Here is a 20,567-nt window from a genome sequence, read left to right as displayed (position 1 = left end):
TGTCCACACTCCTCTAAAGTGGTTCATGGGAGCAAATTAAGATTTACTCTCTCACACTCATTTACTCCCGCCGAATTTATATATATTTTTGTATATATATATATATATATATATATATATATATATATATATATATATATATATATATATATATATATATATATGTATATAATGTTATTAATAAAGTTAGTATAATTATTTTCTATGCTTATATCATGCATTATAAAAATTTTATGAGTTTTTAGTTAAAAATGTTGTCTGAAGGTGGAGAAATTTGTAAGTCTCATATTTAATAGTTTGTGTTTTTTTTAAAATCATGTCTTTTTCAGCTCTACAATAAATTTTATATTCATAAATCTTTTATTTAATGATTATTTTGATTCCTATAAAATAAAGTTCTAAATAAGTATAATCTTCCAATACATTTTTCATCTTTTTTTGTTGTTGATGTAACTTGTAATATTTACATTAAAACAAAATTAATTTATATTGTTTAGCTAATAGTTGTAACTATGAAAAAGATTATTCTTGTGGTATATTTTATCTATGTTGTTTTAATTAGTAAAAAATTAAATTTCTATCAAAGTATTGATAATAACATTAAAGATGCTGTTTATTTTCATTATTTATCCTAGATTTTCTTAAAAGTAAAGTTGATGTTGGTAAAAAAATAAAATCTTTTTTGTTTTTAATTTAATGTTTTTAATTTAATTTGTTTTTAATTTAATATATTTTATTAAAAATATTTAAAACGTGAATTGTATTTCCGTTTATCTGATGCCTGAATTTTTCAAATTTTGTTTAGTGAATAAAGTTTTAAAAGTAAAAGGTATGTAAGAATTGTTAAGAACATTGTTTTTCAAGTGAAATTAAAGATTTAACATTATTACTTCAATTATTAATTTAACACACATTATGAGTAGCAATTTTACCAAACAAGAGGTCTAAAAAATAAGGTTTTTTTTTTCTGATCAAAGAATATTTTTATATAATATTTGCTGTTTTAGATTTGGATGTATTAAAAAAAAAATTAGGTAATTGAAATAAATGTTTGTTTTAAATTTTTTATTTGACATTTTTAAATATAAATTTTATATTTTCCAAAAAAAATATGATTTTAAGTAAAAAGATTGGAATTTTCCATTTTTATACGATATTTTTTCTTTAGATTTGGATATAATAAAGAAAGAAGTTGGTAATGAAAAAAGAACTTTATTTGAAAAGTTTCTTTATGACATTATTTTATAATTTTATTAGATCTTTTCTGATCCATTTTCATTTTTCTTTAGAAAAGAAGGAACTGAAACTTGGTATAAAACAAATATTTTAAAACTCAATAATGAACTTGTTTTCCAAAAATCTTTTACAGTCATTGTTTACAAATTTTATTTATTTTTTTAGCTCAACTTGAGGAAAGAATTAAATTAAGTAATGTTATTCTTTACTCTTTTTTGTGATTGATTATTTTGTTTTATGATAATTTATGCAATTTATCAAATGCAAAAAATTTATGGGGCCATTAATTGAAAATTCATAATAAATATATTTTATTTCTCTTAATAGTGGCAGCAAAAAAGGAATTAGGTATTTGGTATTTATTAATTTAAGTCTTCCAAATTATCTAATTTATTACCTGTTGAATTAATGTAATGTCGTATTTAAATATTCATAATTACACACAAAAATTTCAATTCTGCTTACATAATTTCTGGACAAAAAGATCTTGGTTTTAGGTAACATTTTATGTATTAGCAAATTCTTGCTATAAGTAAAACGTTGCATTTTAATATTTTCATATATATTTTTATTTTTTTGTTTAGAAAAACAAGCTTTGCTGTTAGGTATTATTTTATATGGAGGGTGCTTTATAAAGTTTAAATAGTGTCTCTCTCAGCTCGCTTAAATATAATAAAGAGTGAAGGAGGAAGCGGAGGGGCTAAAATATTATTGTTTTGAAGGAGGAAAGGGGGTAGTCTGGTAGCTACCCTTCCCTTAAACTAAATTTTTACACCGTTAGTATATGTTGTAATGAGATATATAATTTTTATTTTTTTATATATAATTATTTTAATGAAGTTTAAACTAATCATGAATAAGACAATATAATAAAGTTTACTGTTTTTAGAGAAGATAATTATAATTATTTTAAATAACACTTTTAACTTCAATTTTATGTTAGATAAAAAAAAACAGATAAACCTCGAGAAAGTAAATATAATTTTGTTTTAATTTAACTTTTACTTTAACTTTAAATTGTTACAAAATTAATTAGAAAAATAGTTATTTATTAATTTCGATCTATTATATTATTTAGAGAAATCAGTGCTTCCGGAACCAACGTTTTCTGCACCAGAACCACCAGTAGTAGCGCCACCGGCATTACTCCTATTGGAGAAAGGTAATATATTTACATTTATAATCTCTAAATTTTGAAGTTTTAACTAATAACTGTAGTTATAAATTTGTTGTAGACATGAATGTTAGTAAAATTTCTTTGGTCAAATGAATTTGGACTGAAACCACGTCGAATTACATACTTATTTTTTTTATTATTAGAATTGACGTGGAATGACTTTATGGTATGGCGCCAGAATCACCCAGGGCCAAAAACAAGAAGGGCGTTTCATTTTTGGATTGGAAATGGTGGGCGAGACTTACCGTCTTTTACGTGGCGAAGAGGGTATGCTAGAGCCAGAAGGGGTGGCTTACTACGGGAGATTTCAGGGATTGTGTTTAACAACTACTCGTATTCGTAGATTTGGTATTTTTAATGTGTTAGAGTTAATAAAAAATTTGCGGTCGTTGTATAACGACCGCTTTAAACAATAAGCACAAGTTCATACAGTCCCCACCTACGTTCGCAGTACCAGACATCAACTTTTTTATTTGTCAGGGGTCACATTAATTTTATGTGCTTTAGAGTAACGCTTTTCTAACACAGCCTAATGGTTGCAACTTAATCAAAATAAAAAAGAGTAACCTCGATTCTAGAAGGCTCGGTATGTAAAAAAAAATAATAATAATGATCAAGTAATCGCTAATTATATTTTGAAGTTTTAAGTATGCCGTACTTAAAATATATTTAGTAAGCATAATTTAAGTATGGCAGATGGTATTATTTAAAAAACAAAAATTGTTTATGCTTTATTTAAGTTGTTGTTGAAAGCCTAATTTAATTTATGGGAGAAACCCAGCTATTTCTCAAAATAATTATTAGAGGAAGGAAAATTCTCAGGTCAATAGCATATTGTAGGTAAAATGGTAGAAGAAATACCAAATTTGGCAAAATTTAAAATATTATAGCTGCTGTGTGGCGAAGATCAGCAGTAAAAAAGTATGCAATGAAAACCATCAGCAACGTAATCACCAAGGTGCTAAAAGTATAAATAGGTTCAACGCATATAAAAAAACAACGGCAATATATATACACACATATATGGGCAATTCCGCGAGAGTGACGTTCGTAACAATTTACAATCTTTATGTTATTAAAAATGACCTATTTACCACTTCTAAACAAAACAACTGTCATACTTGATGCAACGAACGGCGTGGGAATAAGAAAATTCTTTGATGTGTGTATTTAGCACAATTGATGTTATTATATGCTGAGTTTCATAGATTTTACTTGAAGTTTTACAAGCCTTTTTGTGTTTTTTTTGTAGTGACGGTCGTAACGAAAAATCCAATGCTTAAAAACTACAAATATAACGACACAATCTATGATATATGAAAAAAAGTATAAATAATTATTAACAACCATATATAATATGTTATAAAAAATGCAATAAAACATCAAAGTTTTTAACATACGGTACGATTTTTAACACTACGCAACAGGACTGTAAGTAAGCGTCAAAACACTTTAAAACCATGCTATGGTATGATAAAATGATTTTTTTAAATAACTTTTTTGCAGAATGCAGAAACGAACAATGCATGCGACATCATGATTTACATGCACGCAAATGTTCTACACATGCCATTTTGAAAAACTTTTTCGACCGTGCAAAGAGTACCTTGGATATAATATACCATAGGAATTTTTTATGCTGAAGATTTGCAACCCGCTTTTATAGCAAAAGCATTAAAAATTTCAAAAGCAGTAAGCTTAACCGCTTCGAATCTATCTCGTGCGCAATAAGACCAACTGGTTATTACCATTAGTAAATCAGCAGTATAACGAGAAAATCAAAATCATTAAGTTATTAGCTTTAATCATTAAGATATGATCTTAAACTATTATCAATTGCAGGGCTTGTTCCTTTGAGAGCCGTAAGGGTTTTTGTTTGTTTGTTTTTAAGCATAGTTGCATGCTGCTTAAGTTATCCTAAAACTCGGAGAACGGTCAAATAACATTGTTTCAAGAAACAAACTAGTATTAATGTAAAATAATTGAATTTTGAAACATTTTGACCGATTGGGTAGGCAGCACGCTTAATAAAAGGGATGTGTCCTCAAAGGGTTATACGGGTTGTTATGTTGGCAATTCCGCGAGAAAGAGGAAAAAGCGCAAAAAGTTATGACATACTGAAACCCCAATAACATCTTTTTTAACTATTTAAAAATATTTTTAATTATTTAAAAACGATGTTTTTGATAAAAGTAAACTTTTCTTGGAATAATGCAAATAATTACAAAACTAAATGTCAATTTAATTTTTCGGTTAACTAATGAATATAAAGTCTAATGTAGTTTTTTGATAAGTGGTCGTCCATAAAATACGTCGCGCAATTTTTGACCGTTTTTAACCCTCCTTCCCCCTCCCCCCCACCTTTGTCTCATAATCACTATAGAAGCAGGTTTTGTACGAGTCATCACAAAACCACCAAACTGCCTGCCCCTTATAGCGTGGCGTATTTTGTGGACGACCCCTAATCATTTCATTGCAAAAAAAAAAAAAAAATTCTTAACGGGCTATAATCAAGGTTAAAAATTTTGATATCAACTTTTTTTCTAGTTGATGGAAGTTGAAAATGCGCTTTTCAATTTTTTCCTTCTTACAATTCGTAAATATTAAAAAAGCAACAAGAATTTAATTTTCGTTAGCATTTTAACATAAAAATAAATTGCAGAAAAAATAAATTCATTTAGGTAACAAACACTTGCATGCACACAGCATGCAATTTTTGAAATTGTTTTTATGGCAATCGCTTCTGACTTCGCTGGTAACCAGAGCAAGTAATATTTTCAATTTACCTTAATTTTAGTGTTTTTCTGCAGTATAATATATGAAAAACAAATTTTCATATTTTTGCAACTCTAAACTTCAAAGCGCATGGGCAAAGCGCACTTTATGGCCTTTCAGCATTAGATTACTTAGTGTTACATTTTATTAAAAAAATCACACTTTTTTGAAATGGACTAAACTTGATAAATATTGCATTGACAAATTAACTTTTCATTTACAAAGAATTAATGAAAAAGAACACATCGAGGTGTATGCACTACACCTTTTTTATAGAAGTAATCTTTTAGACAGTTGAATAATTCTAAATTTAACAGAGATTTTTTTTGGTAAATGTCTTTTTACCAAACAGTTTTTTTCATCAAGATTTACTAAATCATGACTCTAATAAGGTGTTTGATGTAATCACAAACATTACTCTGATTGATGTGACGTGCAGCAAATCTTCACCATCTGCATCTTAGACTTCATGTATAACTGTTTGGAGTGAATTATATAGATTAAATTATCATTTACTTTTGAATTTTACTTACGAAGCCTTCTAAAAGATAAACATATAAAGAATACATAAAAATTGGCAACTCCTTTGTAAAATTTTATACAAGCTTAACACAAACACACAAGCCTATAAAAAAAAAAAGGAATGAAAATAGATGTTTGCTCTATAGTTATAAACTCTCGAGTCCTAGATAAAAAAAAAGGGGACGTTTGTTAATTTTATGGAAATTTTCCCACCCACCTTAAGCTTAATAAGACACCCCCTCTAAAATTCTAACCCACCCTTTTATTACCTCTTTATTTATACCTTTAATTTGCCCCTTTTGTATTAAGGACTCGAAAGTAGTTATAAATTTATAAATTTGAATAATAGATAAAGAAAGAATTTTTATTTAGTTTAAAAATAACAACAGACCTAATTAGCATATCGTTTAACATGATCACAATCAATAATGACAGCTTTGAAGTTACAATTAGCTCACTCTATTGTGTTATTGGTGTTTTTTATAAGTTTTTTTCAGAAAAAAAAAGTGTGTTTAAGATAAAGCTGATAAAGTAACAACAATTATATTGTTGAAGTAGGTTTTCTCATTCGAAAAAAAGTAAAGGCTGTATACAAAGGTAATTTAATTTAGTGGAATAGAATCAGAGCTATTAATAGAGCTCAGAATCTCCTATTGCTTGTTAACGTTGAAAAAGTGCCGTGAGAGCTTGTGTGATGGGTTTAATGATATTCAGGTGTTAAAAAAGTTCTCATGACTATGTATGAAAATATCACAACATAAATGAAAACAACAGAAAGAGAGAGAGTGTTAGTTTGAAAGTAAAAGTTGGTGTGCAGCATTGTTCAGTGATACACCCTAGGTTTTTATAACCGTTTTGTAATCTATTTGTAAAGAGCTATTTGTAAAGACTTATTTTAGCATAAAAACTAATTTATGTAGTTGAAGGAGAATTAATATATAGTGTTGAAAAGTTTCAGTGTTGAAAAGATGGAATTGAAACAAAAGAGCTAAAGATTAACATGATAAAGACATTAGTCATCCAGTTAAGAATGACCAAGCAAAAATACCTGGGAAATAAGCTAGTGGAGTGTGTAGGAAGGTTACATTTTGTGAGCAATGAGTTCATAAAAAAATGTAATTCAACTGTTTTATACACAAGGAGCATTTATTAATTTTTAGAAAATTTTCCCATCCACCCAGAGCTTTTTAAGACCCTCTCCTTTTTTACTTTTTAACCAGACACATTGGGTTTGTAAAAGATTTCTGGTGCAGGTAAACTCATAAATTAGGAGATTACAAAACAAAGTTGAAGGCCAAACAACATAATACTATTTAGAGTATCAGGAAGTAACGTGACCTCATTAGATAAATCATACAAAAAAGATGAGTAATTTTGTATTCAATCATTTACTATAACTACTTCACATATTGTCAAGAAACATATAATTAAAGTGATCCAGCTTGGTAAAAAAGACAATATTGTATAACATTGCTCAAGACAATTGTTGGTAAAACTAGTAAATTATTGACAAAAAAACTTTGTAATAAAGAATCTGAGTAAATTTGCAGATGCTAAAATATAAATCAATCAAAGAGACTCATAATTTGACAATACAAGAAAACAAAGATCTTGAAATTCTAGTAGCTGAGGCAAAGAAATAACAGCAAAAAAAATGTAGGGGAACAAATAATTGTGGTAAGACAGATCAGAGCAAATGAAAACTGAATTCAAGCGAAAATTGTATAGTGTAGACACATTATTGGAATAACTTAGAGTTGAGCTATAGAAAACTCTATAGAACTCTTAACTTAAATGTCACTAGTTGTCATTAGTTGAACAATAATATTTTATGAAGCTAACAAATTTGAAAATAAACTAAAATTATCATTTTAGTAAGATTTCATATATATACATATATATATATATATATATATATATATATATATATATATATATATATATATAAATATATATATATATATATATATATATATATATATATATAAATATATATATATATATAAATATATATATATATAAATATATATCTATATGTCATATATATATATGTCATATATATATATGTCATATATATATATATATAAATATATATCTATATGTCATATATATCTATATGTCATATATATCTATATGTCATATATATATATATGTCATATATATATATATATATATGTATATATGTCATATCTATATGTCATATATATATATATGTCATGTATATATATATAAAAAATTTTAAAAATATTTATCAAAATGTTTTCTACAGTTTGTTTCATCTTCAGCAGGTTTATCAAGAAGCTTCCTGATGATCCTGCTGAAAGTAAAACAGACTGTAAGACTGTAGAGGATATTTAGATAAGTGTTTTTACTAATTTAAACCAAAAATATTTTTTATGTCACCCGCAGTGACTTAAAAATTACCAATGGAAAGGGTCTGGTACAGTTCGGGATGTTGCTCAATGCAATGATTTGTCAAGTCTTGTGTATCAGTTATTCACTTGCAAGTTTTCTGATGGATAATTTATTAAGCTTGGAATTGATGGTGGTAAAGGTTTTCTCAAGTTTTATCCAAGCATTGTTGTACTGCATTAAGAGTAGATAGCAGCTTACCACCTCAAAATCAACCTCTCATTTAAAGGACTGGTAAAGACACTAGTTAAGAGATATATTGTTGTTGAGGTATCAGAAAATTTGCCAGAAACTTACTCCAACATTAAATAAATCTAGTCATTGAATAATGCAAATAGAGTTGAACTAAATTTTCCTTGCAAACGTAAGGCTTAAAACATTGAGCACTCAAATTTTAGAATACACTAGCTTACATAGTGTATTTTACAGTTAGATCGCTCAATGTTTTTTAAAGACATATATTTTAAAGAAAGATCTTGGCAGTAAGATAATATTTGTTGACATCCTTTTAGTAAGATAAAATTTAGTTATAGAAAACTACACCATTTAAAAAATTAATTTAATTTTAACTTTTAACCTACGTGTATTTAACTTCATTAGTTAATAAAACAATGTAATAGAGAATCATTAGTTAAACAATATAATTTTATGAAGCATATTAATTTAACTTTTAATTTTATTTTGAACCAACAAACCTCTGATTGAAATTATCGCCATAGCTTAGAATGTAAAAGTAAAATAGTATATGTTAATTATTGTAAATGTATAATAATACATTTATAATAATTAATCTGAGTGTTACACACAGGTTAATTATTAAATGCAATAATGTAACAGGTAAATGTAATAGGTAAGTGTATTTTAATACACTTACCTATTACATTTACCTATTGCAAACCTGTGTGTATCACACAGGGTAACTATTGTAAATGTATTATAATAGATTTACAATAACAAAACATATTATTATACAATCAATGTGTTAATAAAACACACTGTATTTTAATAAAATACAGTTATAAAATTTTTTATTATTTAATTATTTGTAAAATTAATAAAATAAAAATTAGTTAATAAAACAAATAAAATTTTTTATTTACACATTGAATGTATTTCAAAAGATAATATAATTTTATGTTTTACTCTCTGTACATGTTTTACTTAACACTCTCGGTAGATGTTTTACTTAAAAATAACATAAAAACAAATTAACAAAGTTAGTAAACTATAATACTATAAACAAATTAAAAACAATAGCGGTAAATAAAGTTTAGGTAAAAAAAACCAAAAATTCTAAGACTTTTACAGGAATGGCTCCCTAATTTGATTGGTCAAAATATTTGCTCCGATCTAAAGAATATATTCATAATATTTCATATACATGTTCTAAATATAACATATACAAGTCACGATATCCGGTGTCGTACAAATTTATTTCCCCCATAAATTTATTACCGTGGCGCAAGTTTTGGTTACTAAGGAAATAATATTACGCGGCTTACGCATAAAATTGTCTCCCGACATAAACTTATTTCCGATGTGGAAATAAATTCGCAGAACATTTTACAACAACACAAATATACAATAGTAATCAAAAATTTAGAATCAGAATAAAACTTACAGTTTCTAAGTGATTTGTGATCTAAAAAAATGCCTTTATTTTTATTACTTTTATTTTTTTTAATACTTTATTTATGAAATTCTTTTTAATATTTATAAGACAAGAAAAAAAAAAAAAACCCTAGTTTAAAGTATTTTATTTTGAAAATAACAAAATTATGTAAAAAGATATCTACGATCATTTTGATCATAAGTTTAGACTCACTATTTTTTATTTTAAACTGTAAGTCAAGTTAATATAGTATGTGACCGCCTTTGTTATCTAGGCAAAGTCTACATATTCTTTTATTAGATCCAAAAAGATTTCGGCAATATTCAAAGGACAAACTATCATATAACTCTTTTAAAGTTTTGTATGATTTGATTCATCGCTAAATACTATTTTTTTTAATATCATTATCACTCATCTTAGAAGTTTTTTTGTAAAATTGAAGCCGTTTGTGCCGATCTGATCGTTTAAGCATTGGTTTTAAAGCATCATTATAACAAGCATAGGTTACGATCAATTAATCTTCTATTTAATGTCTGTCTTGAGATGTCATTTTTAAGAGTTAGATTTATTTCTTCAGAAAATTGTTTGGCACTATACTTAGGATTTTTTCTGGCAATTCTGTATATACTATTTCTCTGAACTAGAATTCTCTAAACTTGCATCTTTTGTTTGATAAAAGCTACTGTAAAAAGTATTTTTACAGAAGCTTTTATCAAACACACACACACACATGATTATGTGTTGTGTGTGTTTGATTATTATATATATATATATATATATATATATATATATATATATATATAAATATATATATATATATATAACACATCGCTCAATAAGTCCGTAGGATGACATATAGATGGCAACACAAATACCGAATCCGTATTGTTTTTAGAAAGTACCAACCTTAAAAAAATATCTGTCAAAGTTTCATGACAATCGGACCATTATTTACCAGGTTAGTGTGTGAACGATTGAATCAACTTTTGTGAATTGAAAAAAATGGAAAAATCAGAATTTCGTGTGCTCATTAAGCATTGCTTTTTGATGGGAAAAAACACGGTGCAGACCAAACAATGGCTTGATAAGTGTTATTCGGACTCCTCTCCATCGAGGCAAATGGTTGAAAAGTGGTTTGCTGACTTTAAACGTGGTCGTACAAACACCGATGATGCTGAACGCTCCGGTCGCCCAAATTCGGCAGTTACTGAGGAAAACATCAAAAAAATCCATAAAATCGTCTTATCCGACCGCAAATTGAAATTGAAGGAGATTGACGAGGCCATAAAGATATCAGAAGGCAGTGTGTTTACAATATTACACGAACATTTGGGTATGAGAAAGCTTTGTTTGAAATGGGTGCCGCGTTTGCTAACACCGGACCAAAAACAACAACGAATCGATGATTCTGAAGCATGTCTGGCACTATTTCACCGAGATAAAAAGGATTTTTTGCGTCGCTACGTCACAATGGATGAAACATGGATCCACCATTTCACTCCTGAGTCAAATCGACAGTCGGCTGAGTGGACACCAGCGGGTGAAAGCCGCCCAAAGCGCCCAAAGGCTCAAACCTCTGCTGGCAAGGTTATGGCCTCCATATTTTGGGATAGCCATGGTATATTGTTCATTGATTATCTTGAGAAAGGTAAAACGATCAACAGCGAATATTAAATGGCATTATTGGAACGATTGAAGGCTGTAATTGACGAAAAGCGACCGCACATGAAGAAGAAAGAAATTCTCTTTCATCAAGACAATGCACCGTGTCACAAGTCAATGAAAACAATGGTAAAAATGAATGAATTACACTTCAAATTGTTGCCCCATCCACCATACTCGCCTGATTTGGCCCCCAGCGATTATTGGCTGTTCTCAGATCTCAAAAGGATGCTCCAGGGAAAGAGATTTGGATCGAATGAGGAGGTCATCGCCGAAACTGAAGCATATTTTGAAGGAAAAGATAAATCGTTCTACAAACATGGTATCGAAAAGTTAGAGAAGCGCTGGAATGACTGTATCGCCTTTAAAGGAGACTATGTTGATGAATAAAATCAAATTATGTCAAAATGTTGTTGTTTTATTAGCTATCCTACGGACTTATTGAGCGATGTGTTATATGTATATATATATATGTATATATATTTAATGGATTCTAGTAAAACAACTAATAATAAAATATCAAATTTGCCTTGGCTATTCTGTTCGTAAATTAGACATACAATGTCTAACTAACTTAACGAAGTGCACCAACTAGAAAGTAAGCCATAGGACTTTGCACCTCATATTTAAGTTGTAATGCTGCTGAAGGTTTGATCTCCAATTCTAAATTCTTTCCAATGTTTAATAGGCGTAAAAGTATTGTTAAACTGTAAAAGTATTAATATTGACTAAAAAAAGCCCTTCATTTCTGGATTCTTTACTTATATTTTTGTTACTTATTGCATAACTGCAATTAATAATGCAATAACAATATAATAATATAGCAATATATTCAAAAAAATTATGATATTATTATATTGAATTATTTAAAAAAATATTTTTTTATTTTATACTACTATATATAATAAATAAAAAATGATTTGAACAGTCTCACTATCTATAGGATCCTCAAGAAGCTAATTTATTACATTTTTGTTTTTTATGAAAATCAAGCACTCTTTTTGTAGCATACACTAACAAAATTTTTACACATTTAAATTTTTTATTTAGTAGCTAAAATTGTATTCTCCATCAGTAGGTTGATCAGGAAGCCATGCTTCCTGATGAACCTACTGATGGAGAAACATTATGTTGAAGAAATCTAAAAATTAGATAGGTGTTTTTACTAATTTAAACACCCACACTAAATTAAAAAAAAAACACACACACTAAAAAAAAAACACAGACACTAAATTTTTCAAAACGTAACTAAATTAAACTTCAATACAAACTGTTTTAAGTTTAAAGCATAAACTGTAAAAAAAACTAGAACAAAAATAAAAACACACACACATATATATATATATAATTTAGTAAAAACTGGAACTTTTAATGTCAGTTTCTTTTTCAGCAGGATTATCAGGAAGCTACTTGATGATCCAGCTGAAGGAAACCCAGCTGAAACTGACTGTAAAATATTTGACATAAATGTGAATCAGAAATTCAGAAAAAACAAATATAAAAAATTAAAAAAATCTTACTCATCAGCTCGTTTATTGCATAAAAAACTACCATTATGAACTTTAGAGGACTAGTTAAAATACAATTTTTGAGGTGTATTGCACATATTTAATTCAAACAGCTAAAGTACACAAAATAAAAGATAAGAAAAGCGTAAACAATACAAGAAGTTTTTGGAAATTGGTTCATGTAAAAAATAAAGGACACGATAAAACAACATAACAAAATTTTTAAAAATGTAACTAAATAAAACTTCAATACAAACTGTTTTAAGTTTAAAGCATAAACTGTAAAAAAAACTAGAACAAAAATAAAAACAACTAAAATAAATCAAAGATATACTATAAGCAAACTATTAAATAATACACAAAAGACATTTTCATGCATTAAATTTATTTAAATATGTTTGTGACTGCTTCACAAAAAATGCGAAAACAATTTTTACAGCTATTAAACTGAATAATTTTTCAAATTCAATATTAGAGGAACATTAACAAACATTAAAAATCGCAGAACTTTCACATTTATTAACTGTACTTTCTAAATATGGTCTTGGAAATGATGTAAAATACTTAGCTTTGAAGCAATTGTGTAAATGCTGGCGCATTGCAGATTGATTGTACGAAATGGATGCAACATTTTGTCCCATACAAATATCTACTGCAAATGCAATTGCAAACAAACCACAGTCAATTCTTCCAACTTTTTGCTAACATGATTGGTATTGACACATAACTGCATTTTAAATGATATAATTGAAGCAATTTGTTTTATATAATTCAAGCAATTTGTTTTTTTACATGCAAAGTTGGCATTTCTGTCTTCATTGAGTCATAAATTTAAACGACTCCATCGCTGCAACCAAGTGTGCTAATCAACAACCAGTGAAAGGATGCGTCATGCAAAATTTGTAGCATCTTCTGTGACTGTATACGGAACATAAGATTTGTTCCTAATAAGGTGTCTTGCATACCTTGAGTATCAGGAAATTAATTTTTTTATATTACTTGAGCAGCATTAATTTCAATATCTTCTAACATGTTTTGATTCAGTATACTTTCAAATGCAGATATTGGTACACTAAATGTAATGCTATTTTTGGATGAATAAGTATCAATAGTCAGTGTTTTTTATATAAAATTGATTTTGTGATGACGTTTTTAGACTAGGTTTAGATTTTTGACTGTATTTGTTGCAGGAAAACTACTGTATGACAAATCTAAATGAGTTGCTTCTAAATGTTGAATATTAGTTTTTATGTCTTGACATGGATATTAAGGTTTAAGCTGAGAAACGTTTACTTTTGTTTTTAAAATTTCACTATTAGGGTTTTCTAAAGTGCATTGACCTTTTATGTTTAAATCAGCTAGAGTATATGGTCCCATCCACTCCTTAGATAAAGGCTCACCTTTGCGACCTCGTTTTCTTGCATTTAACTTCATCACTTGATCATTTATTTTAAATGTAAATGTCTTTATACCCTTATTTGCAACTTTTTTCATATGTTGCTTACACTGCTTTTCTAGAGCAATTTTTATATTTTCCCTAACTTTTTTTCTCAACAGCCTCACAATCATTAACTAACTTTTCTACTGTAATTTGCTCTAACTTTTTTCTCAACAGCCTCACAATCATTAACTAACTTTTCTACTGTAAAGTCAGATATTTTGTCAAGAAAACTACTATTTAAAGAATCATCAGTCTCATTTAGAACATTAATCATCTCAATACCTGGAGGATGTCTTAAATACATTAGAGAAAACGGAGTTATCTTAGTAGATTTCTGGCATGATATGTTCAGTCCATAAGCAATAGCAGATGTGTAACTAATACAAATCGTATAAAAAAATTATTGTAATAATAAATTATAGTGTATATATAAGGAAAATGAAATAAGAATATACACTACTAAACCTATCCCAGTTATTCATCTCGTTAATAGTATACTTGCTTAAAGCACGTTTAAAAGTTTGAGTTGTACGTTCATCTTGACCATTACTTTCTTGACCATTACTTTGAGAATGGTATGCTGATGTCACAGAATGTTAAATACCCATTAATTGAAAAATTTTATTGTTAAGCTACACATAATAATTAATAAAAAAAACTAATAAAATTAATTTTCAATAACACAAAGAAAACAAAAGTTATAGAAACCTTTTTAGTCTTTACCTCATTCACAAATTCTCTTCCTTGCTCAGTATTTACTTTTTGTGGTGGACCAAAGTATGAAAAGTGTTAACAAAGCAGTAGCTACAGCAGCGGCAGATTTTTCAGGCAATACTCTAGCAACAATCCATTTTGTAAACAAATTTTTACTGTTAAAACATATTTATTGCCATTCACTGTTTCAAGTAATGGACTAATTAGATCTACTCCTAAAACTGCCCATCTTTCAGTAACCTGAATTGGGTGTAGTTGTGGCGCAATTGTTTTTATTTTAACAAATGATTGACATTGTTTACATGTCTTGATCTATACTAGACTATATATTATTTAATTAGAGAAATACAATTTATAGTGTATATTATAGTTGCATGTATAATTTAAATTTTATTTTAATAATGAAAGTTACATGTTTATTATCTTTATATTATTCAGAAAATAAACATATAGCCTTCGTAAAAAGCAAATAGTACTTAACCCATGCTTCCACATCAGATGTAATTGACATCCAATAGTACAAATTTTTAATTTTATTTTGAGTTCTTACTATTCCCTGGTGTGCCCCACCAGCATCATTATGACATTCTTTAAGAACCCTTTTTCTTTCTTCTTGAATATACAAAACAAGTCGTAGAGATTCATCTCAAATATAGTACAAACGTCCATCTAAATATTCAACCAAATTTTAAAACTTAGTTCAAACATATGTTAAAATCCTAAACTAAAACAAAATATTTAAAACTGTGGAAAATAAAAAAAAGTGGAAAGTATTAGATACTGTGATATTGTGTTATTGCAATATTGTTATTATATTTAGATTATGTATATTGTGTTCCATTTTATTTTAGATAATATAAAAAAACCTTACTACTAAATTACTTGTATTAGTCTTGATTGGGTCTACTACAGATACCAAATAATTAAAATTCACTTGCCTATTCCGTTAAAATTTCTTGCAGCTATTCTGAGCCCACGTTTTTCACTGTTCAAAACAGTATTTGCATACTTTCCTTTTAATACGTATTGTCTTATCTCTTCGAGAAGTAGCTCTTGAGATTTTGCATTGATCTTAAGAATAAATATAAAAATAATATATCATACTTGGCATGAAAGTTATTAATTTATTTATTAAAACCTAATGTAAGTTTAAACTCACTTCTAATCAGGATAGGAAGAAAATTTACGGGTGTTATTGATTAGTTTGTATGGCGTTGTTTAGTTATTTCGGGTGGCCTCTTTAACCAATCGGCGTGTAACTCGGAAATAAATTTATAGGGGAAATAAATTTGTACGACACCGTCAAACGAGAAAAAATGTTTTTCGGACTTTAGGAAACAAAATTTATTCATCCAATCAAAATAGGGAGCTATTCCTGTATTTAACCGCTCCTATTATATGCTTGATTACAACATGAATAAAAATGTTAAAGTTTCAAGAACATCATATTTCAAAATGGGTTCATTCCACCAATATATAAAGCATCACGAGTTACTACGAATAGAGAATTTTATTTGATTACTCACTTGATCAACAGTTATTAATGATACCATTAATCAAATAACAAAAGGAAAACTGAAATAATATCGAATATATCGGGTCATTTCCCAATAAATATAATCGCACATTAAGTTGTCGAACACACAGATCACAAATCTTTTTTCTTTGGATACTCAAAAAATACTGATAAAGGTTTCCCCGTGGTTAACAAAAATTATCAAAACTAAAACATTTATGAACCCTTGGATTACACGAGAAATATTAAAATTATCAAAAAAAATACCAAAAAAAAACAATGTATTAGTGTTTCTGAAAAAAGGAACTTATGAAAACGAATTAAGTAAAATATATAATGGTCACTTTGAATTTATTGTAAAACTTTCAAAGAAGTTATACTATTCAAATAAATAATCAAATTTAAAGGCGATACTAAAAAGGTGGCAAAGTTATTAAAGGAATAATTGGAAAATAAAAACACTTGAGGTAAATGGTCTTCCAAGAAAAACTTCATTATCATCATCAAGATATTACAGAAGAATATATAATTGTTTAAACATTTAATAAATTGCTGAAACATTTTAGAAGGTGTATGTCAATTCAGGTTTAAATTTAGCATCAAATTTAAAACACTGAGTTTTACAAGGATAAATACTTGACTCCTGGCAAATCAATATGGAAAATACTGAATTAACTGAAAAAGAGTTATTAGATGCTGTGCATTATTTAAAATTAAACTAAGCACAAGGACTTGATAATGTTAGTGATAAAAATGTAATTAAATGTATTTTCTATACCAAAAAAGTTCTTTTTCATATATTTTATTTTTCGTTTAAACAAGGAATCTTCTTAATCAAACTTAAAATTGCAAGAGTTATGTCAGTTTTTAAATCTGGAGATGATACTTATATTTCTAACTATAGACCCATTTCAATACTTCCATGCTTCTCGAAAATGCTAGAACGCATTATGCATAACAAGTTATATACATTTTTAAAAAAAAAAATATTCTTTATAACAAACAATTTGGCTTCAAAACAGGGGACTCTACTGATCATGCCATTCTTTATCTCATTCAGATTGTTTTTCAATGTTATGCCAAAAACAAGTTCACTTACGGTGTTTTCATATATCTTAGTAAGGCATTCGAAACTGTTGATCATAGTATTTTAATTAAAAAATTAGAAAACTACGGAATCAAAAATATAAACAAAGCTTGGCTCAAGAGCTACTTATCGAATGGAACACAATATATTTCATTCAGCAACGAAAAAAGGGTAAGTACAATCGGTAGAGCAGAGCAGATTCGCAGATCATTCCGTGTGGACGGCTGGGAACATTGTTATAAGTATTTTTGGTGAGAAATTGCATTTTCACTTTCAATAAAAGTATACTTGTTAAATATAACTGTGCAAATATACTTTAAATTTAATAATTATTAATTGGGTAAATAACTCTATATTTTCAGTTCATACTTATGAAAGACATTATATTAGAGAATTCTCTGTTCATAACTTTTTTAAAGTCCATAGCTTACTTCTCCTTTCCCTCTTATTTCTTTTTTTGTAGGTGAGCTGGGGGAAAAGGTCAAAATTTTACCCTATCCCAAATTAGATGCATATTAGTTTTATAGCTATAAAATAGATATAGCTATAAAAAAGCTGCAGAATAGCTATAGATGTACATTTAAAGTAACATAAAATGTATCTAAAAAGTAATATTTCTAATTTTTAGGTCATATGGTTTTTAATTATCTATCAGGGTCACGTGTAGGGTTCCCCCTACACATTATTAGATAAGGACCTTCCTTCTGTGTGGCTAAGGCGACTTACTAACGTCTTCTTGTTTTAAGCAATTATATTTTCTGTTGGTTTTAAACAAAAATTTAAATTTCATTTTATTAGATGACTGGCGCGCTGATGGATATATATGGAAGCAGAGTGGATGCTGTAAAGTTCCCCGTGGTTCACCAGTTAATTTAAAGCTCCACTATGCCACAGTAACAGCTACAGAAACACCAAATGTTTTTCGGAAGTTTGTTTATAAAGATCGGAGTCGAAAAGATGTTGTTGTTATTCATTATATGGGAAACCCCAACCTTGCGGTCCTTATGCACTAGTCTAATGTAGTAGGTTTAGGTTAAAAATTTGATTTCTTCAAAAATTTTAGTTTCCTGATATTAAAGAATGGTATACTGACTGATCTATGAAGAGAACGAATTATTTGGCGTACATCCTAGAAAACCAACTTTTAGGGAATTGGGGCAAATTTCCCCCCTCGCAAAGGAAAATTGTGACATACAATTTTTTTATAATTTTTTTTTTAACTTTTTTAAACAGTAAGAAAATTAATTAATAGAATTTGTAGAAAAAATATTTTGATCCTTATGAAAATGTTTTGGAATAAGTTTAGATATTATAAGAAGTTTAATAATTTATAATATTTCTATTTCTAACTTCGAAATATTTTGTATTAGTATTTTATATATATATAAATATATAAATATATATATATATATATATATATATATATATATATATATATATATATATATATATATATATATATATGAATATATATATGTATATATATGTATATATATATGTATATATATATATATATATATATATATATATATATATATATAAATATATATATATATATATATATATATATATATATATATATATATATATATATATATATATATATATACATAATCACTTACATATCACTAGCATAATTATTATAAGTGACATGCCTTATAAACATAGAGATCATTTATCATCTCGCAAGATTATTTGTGCTTATTGTGGCCAAAAAATTTTAAAACGTTCTATGTTGGAACCTCGAACTCAGTTCCTAAATCTGGTTCAAATGTATGCAAATAGTAACTACAATCCAGATCTACTTTCTAGCCCAACAGGTTTATGTTTAAGCTGCAAGGTTTACTTATACTCTGCCAAAAAAGAAGAGTCATTATCTATTGTAACTTTAGAAAATTGGTTGCTCACGTCTGAGAGAATTAGATTACTTCCAAGATTTAGGTTCCAAGGTAAAATGTATTCCATATTTCTCTGAAATATGTATATGTATATATATATATATGTATATATATATATATATATATATATATATATATATATATATATATATATATATATATAAATATGTATATATATATATGTATATATTTATATATATATATATATATATATATATATATGTATATATAAATATGTATATATATATATATATATGTATATATATATATATATATATATATATATATATATATATATATATTAAATATATATATTTATATATATATTAAATATATATATATATATATATATATATTTATAGGTGATGCAGAGTCAACCTGTGATTTCCACTATGTGTTATGTCCAGAGATTAATCCAAAGAGGTAAATCTTAAGGTAATGTGTAACTTTTAATGTAAACATAGTAACAAACGTTTGAAAATCGACTTTCATAAAATATAAGTTGTAATTTAATTATTCAATTTGAAAATTGATTGAGTTACCATTAATAATAACTTATAAAGTATAAAAAATTATTTCTTAAGATGTTTTAAGTGTTTATTTAAATGAACCTAAGATATCAAATGAAGTTATTAAAAAAATTTGCTTTAACTGTTATCAAAGAATTGGAGTTGGAATTCGACACTCCTGTAGTAAGAAAGATACTGTGGAGAACATAAGAATGTTGATGATCTTAAAAGGTATTAGAATAAATAAATTATAATCTGTATAACAGTTCTTATTAAATCTTATGACAAGTTTTAAATGTTAAATTTTAGGTTTAAAACAGTCGAACAAGTCCTCTCCAAATCTTTAAAAGAAATCCAACAAGTTCAAAACATTCAATTGGGGGAAACTATAAAATTGTCGACAGGTGGGACTCCGTTAAGTTTACAGATAGGAAAGAAGAGGACAATGAAAACAATATTAAGTCAAACTTTCTATAGTATAAAAAGGAAGCACGATCT

General features: G+C 27.2%; 1 protein-coding gene across 1 annotated transcript; it reads left to right on the top strand.

Moving 5' to 3' along the window:
* Positions 1 to 10,736: 10,736 nt before the first annotated feature.
* LOC136092062 (histone-lysine N-methyltransferase SETMAR-like) lies at positions 10,737 to 11,408 on the top strand. Its single transcript, XM_065819780.1, has one exon. The coding sequence runs from the start codon at positions 10,737 to 10,739 to the stop codon at positions 11,406 to 11,408; it is 672 nt and encodes a 223-aa protein (XP_065675852.1).
* The last annotated feature ends 9,159 nt before the right edge of the window (positions 11,409 to 20,567 follow it).

This window comes from Hydra vulgaris, chromosome 15 (genome assembly GCF_038396675.1).
Source record: "Hydra vulgaris chromosome 15, alternate assembly HydraT2T_AEP".
Classification (NCBI taxonomy): Eukaryota; Metazoa; Cnidaria; class Hydrozoa; order Anthoathecata; family Hydridae; genus Hydra; species Hydra vulgaris.
The sequence above is the reverse complement of the archived record's forward strand: the minus strand, read 5'-3'. Positions and strand labels throughout refer to the sequence as shown.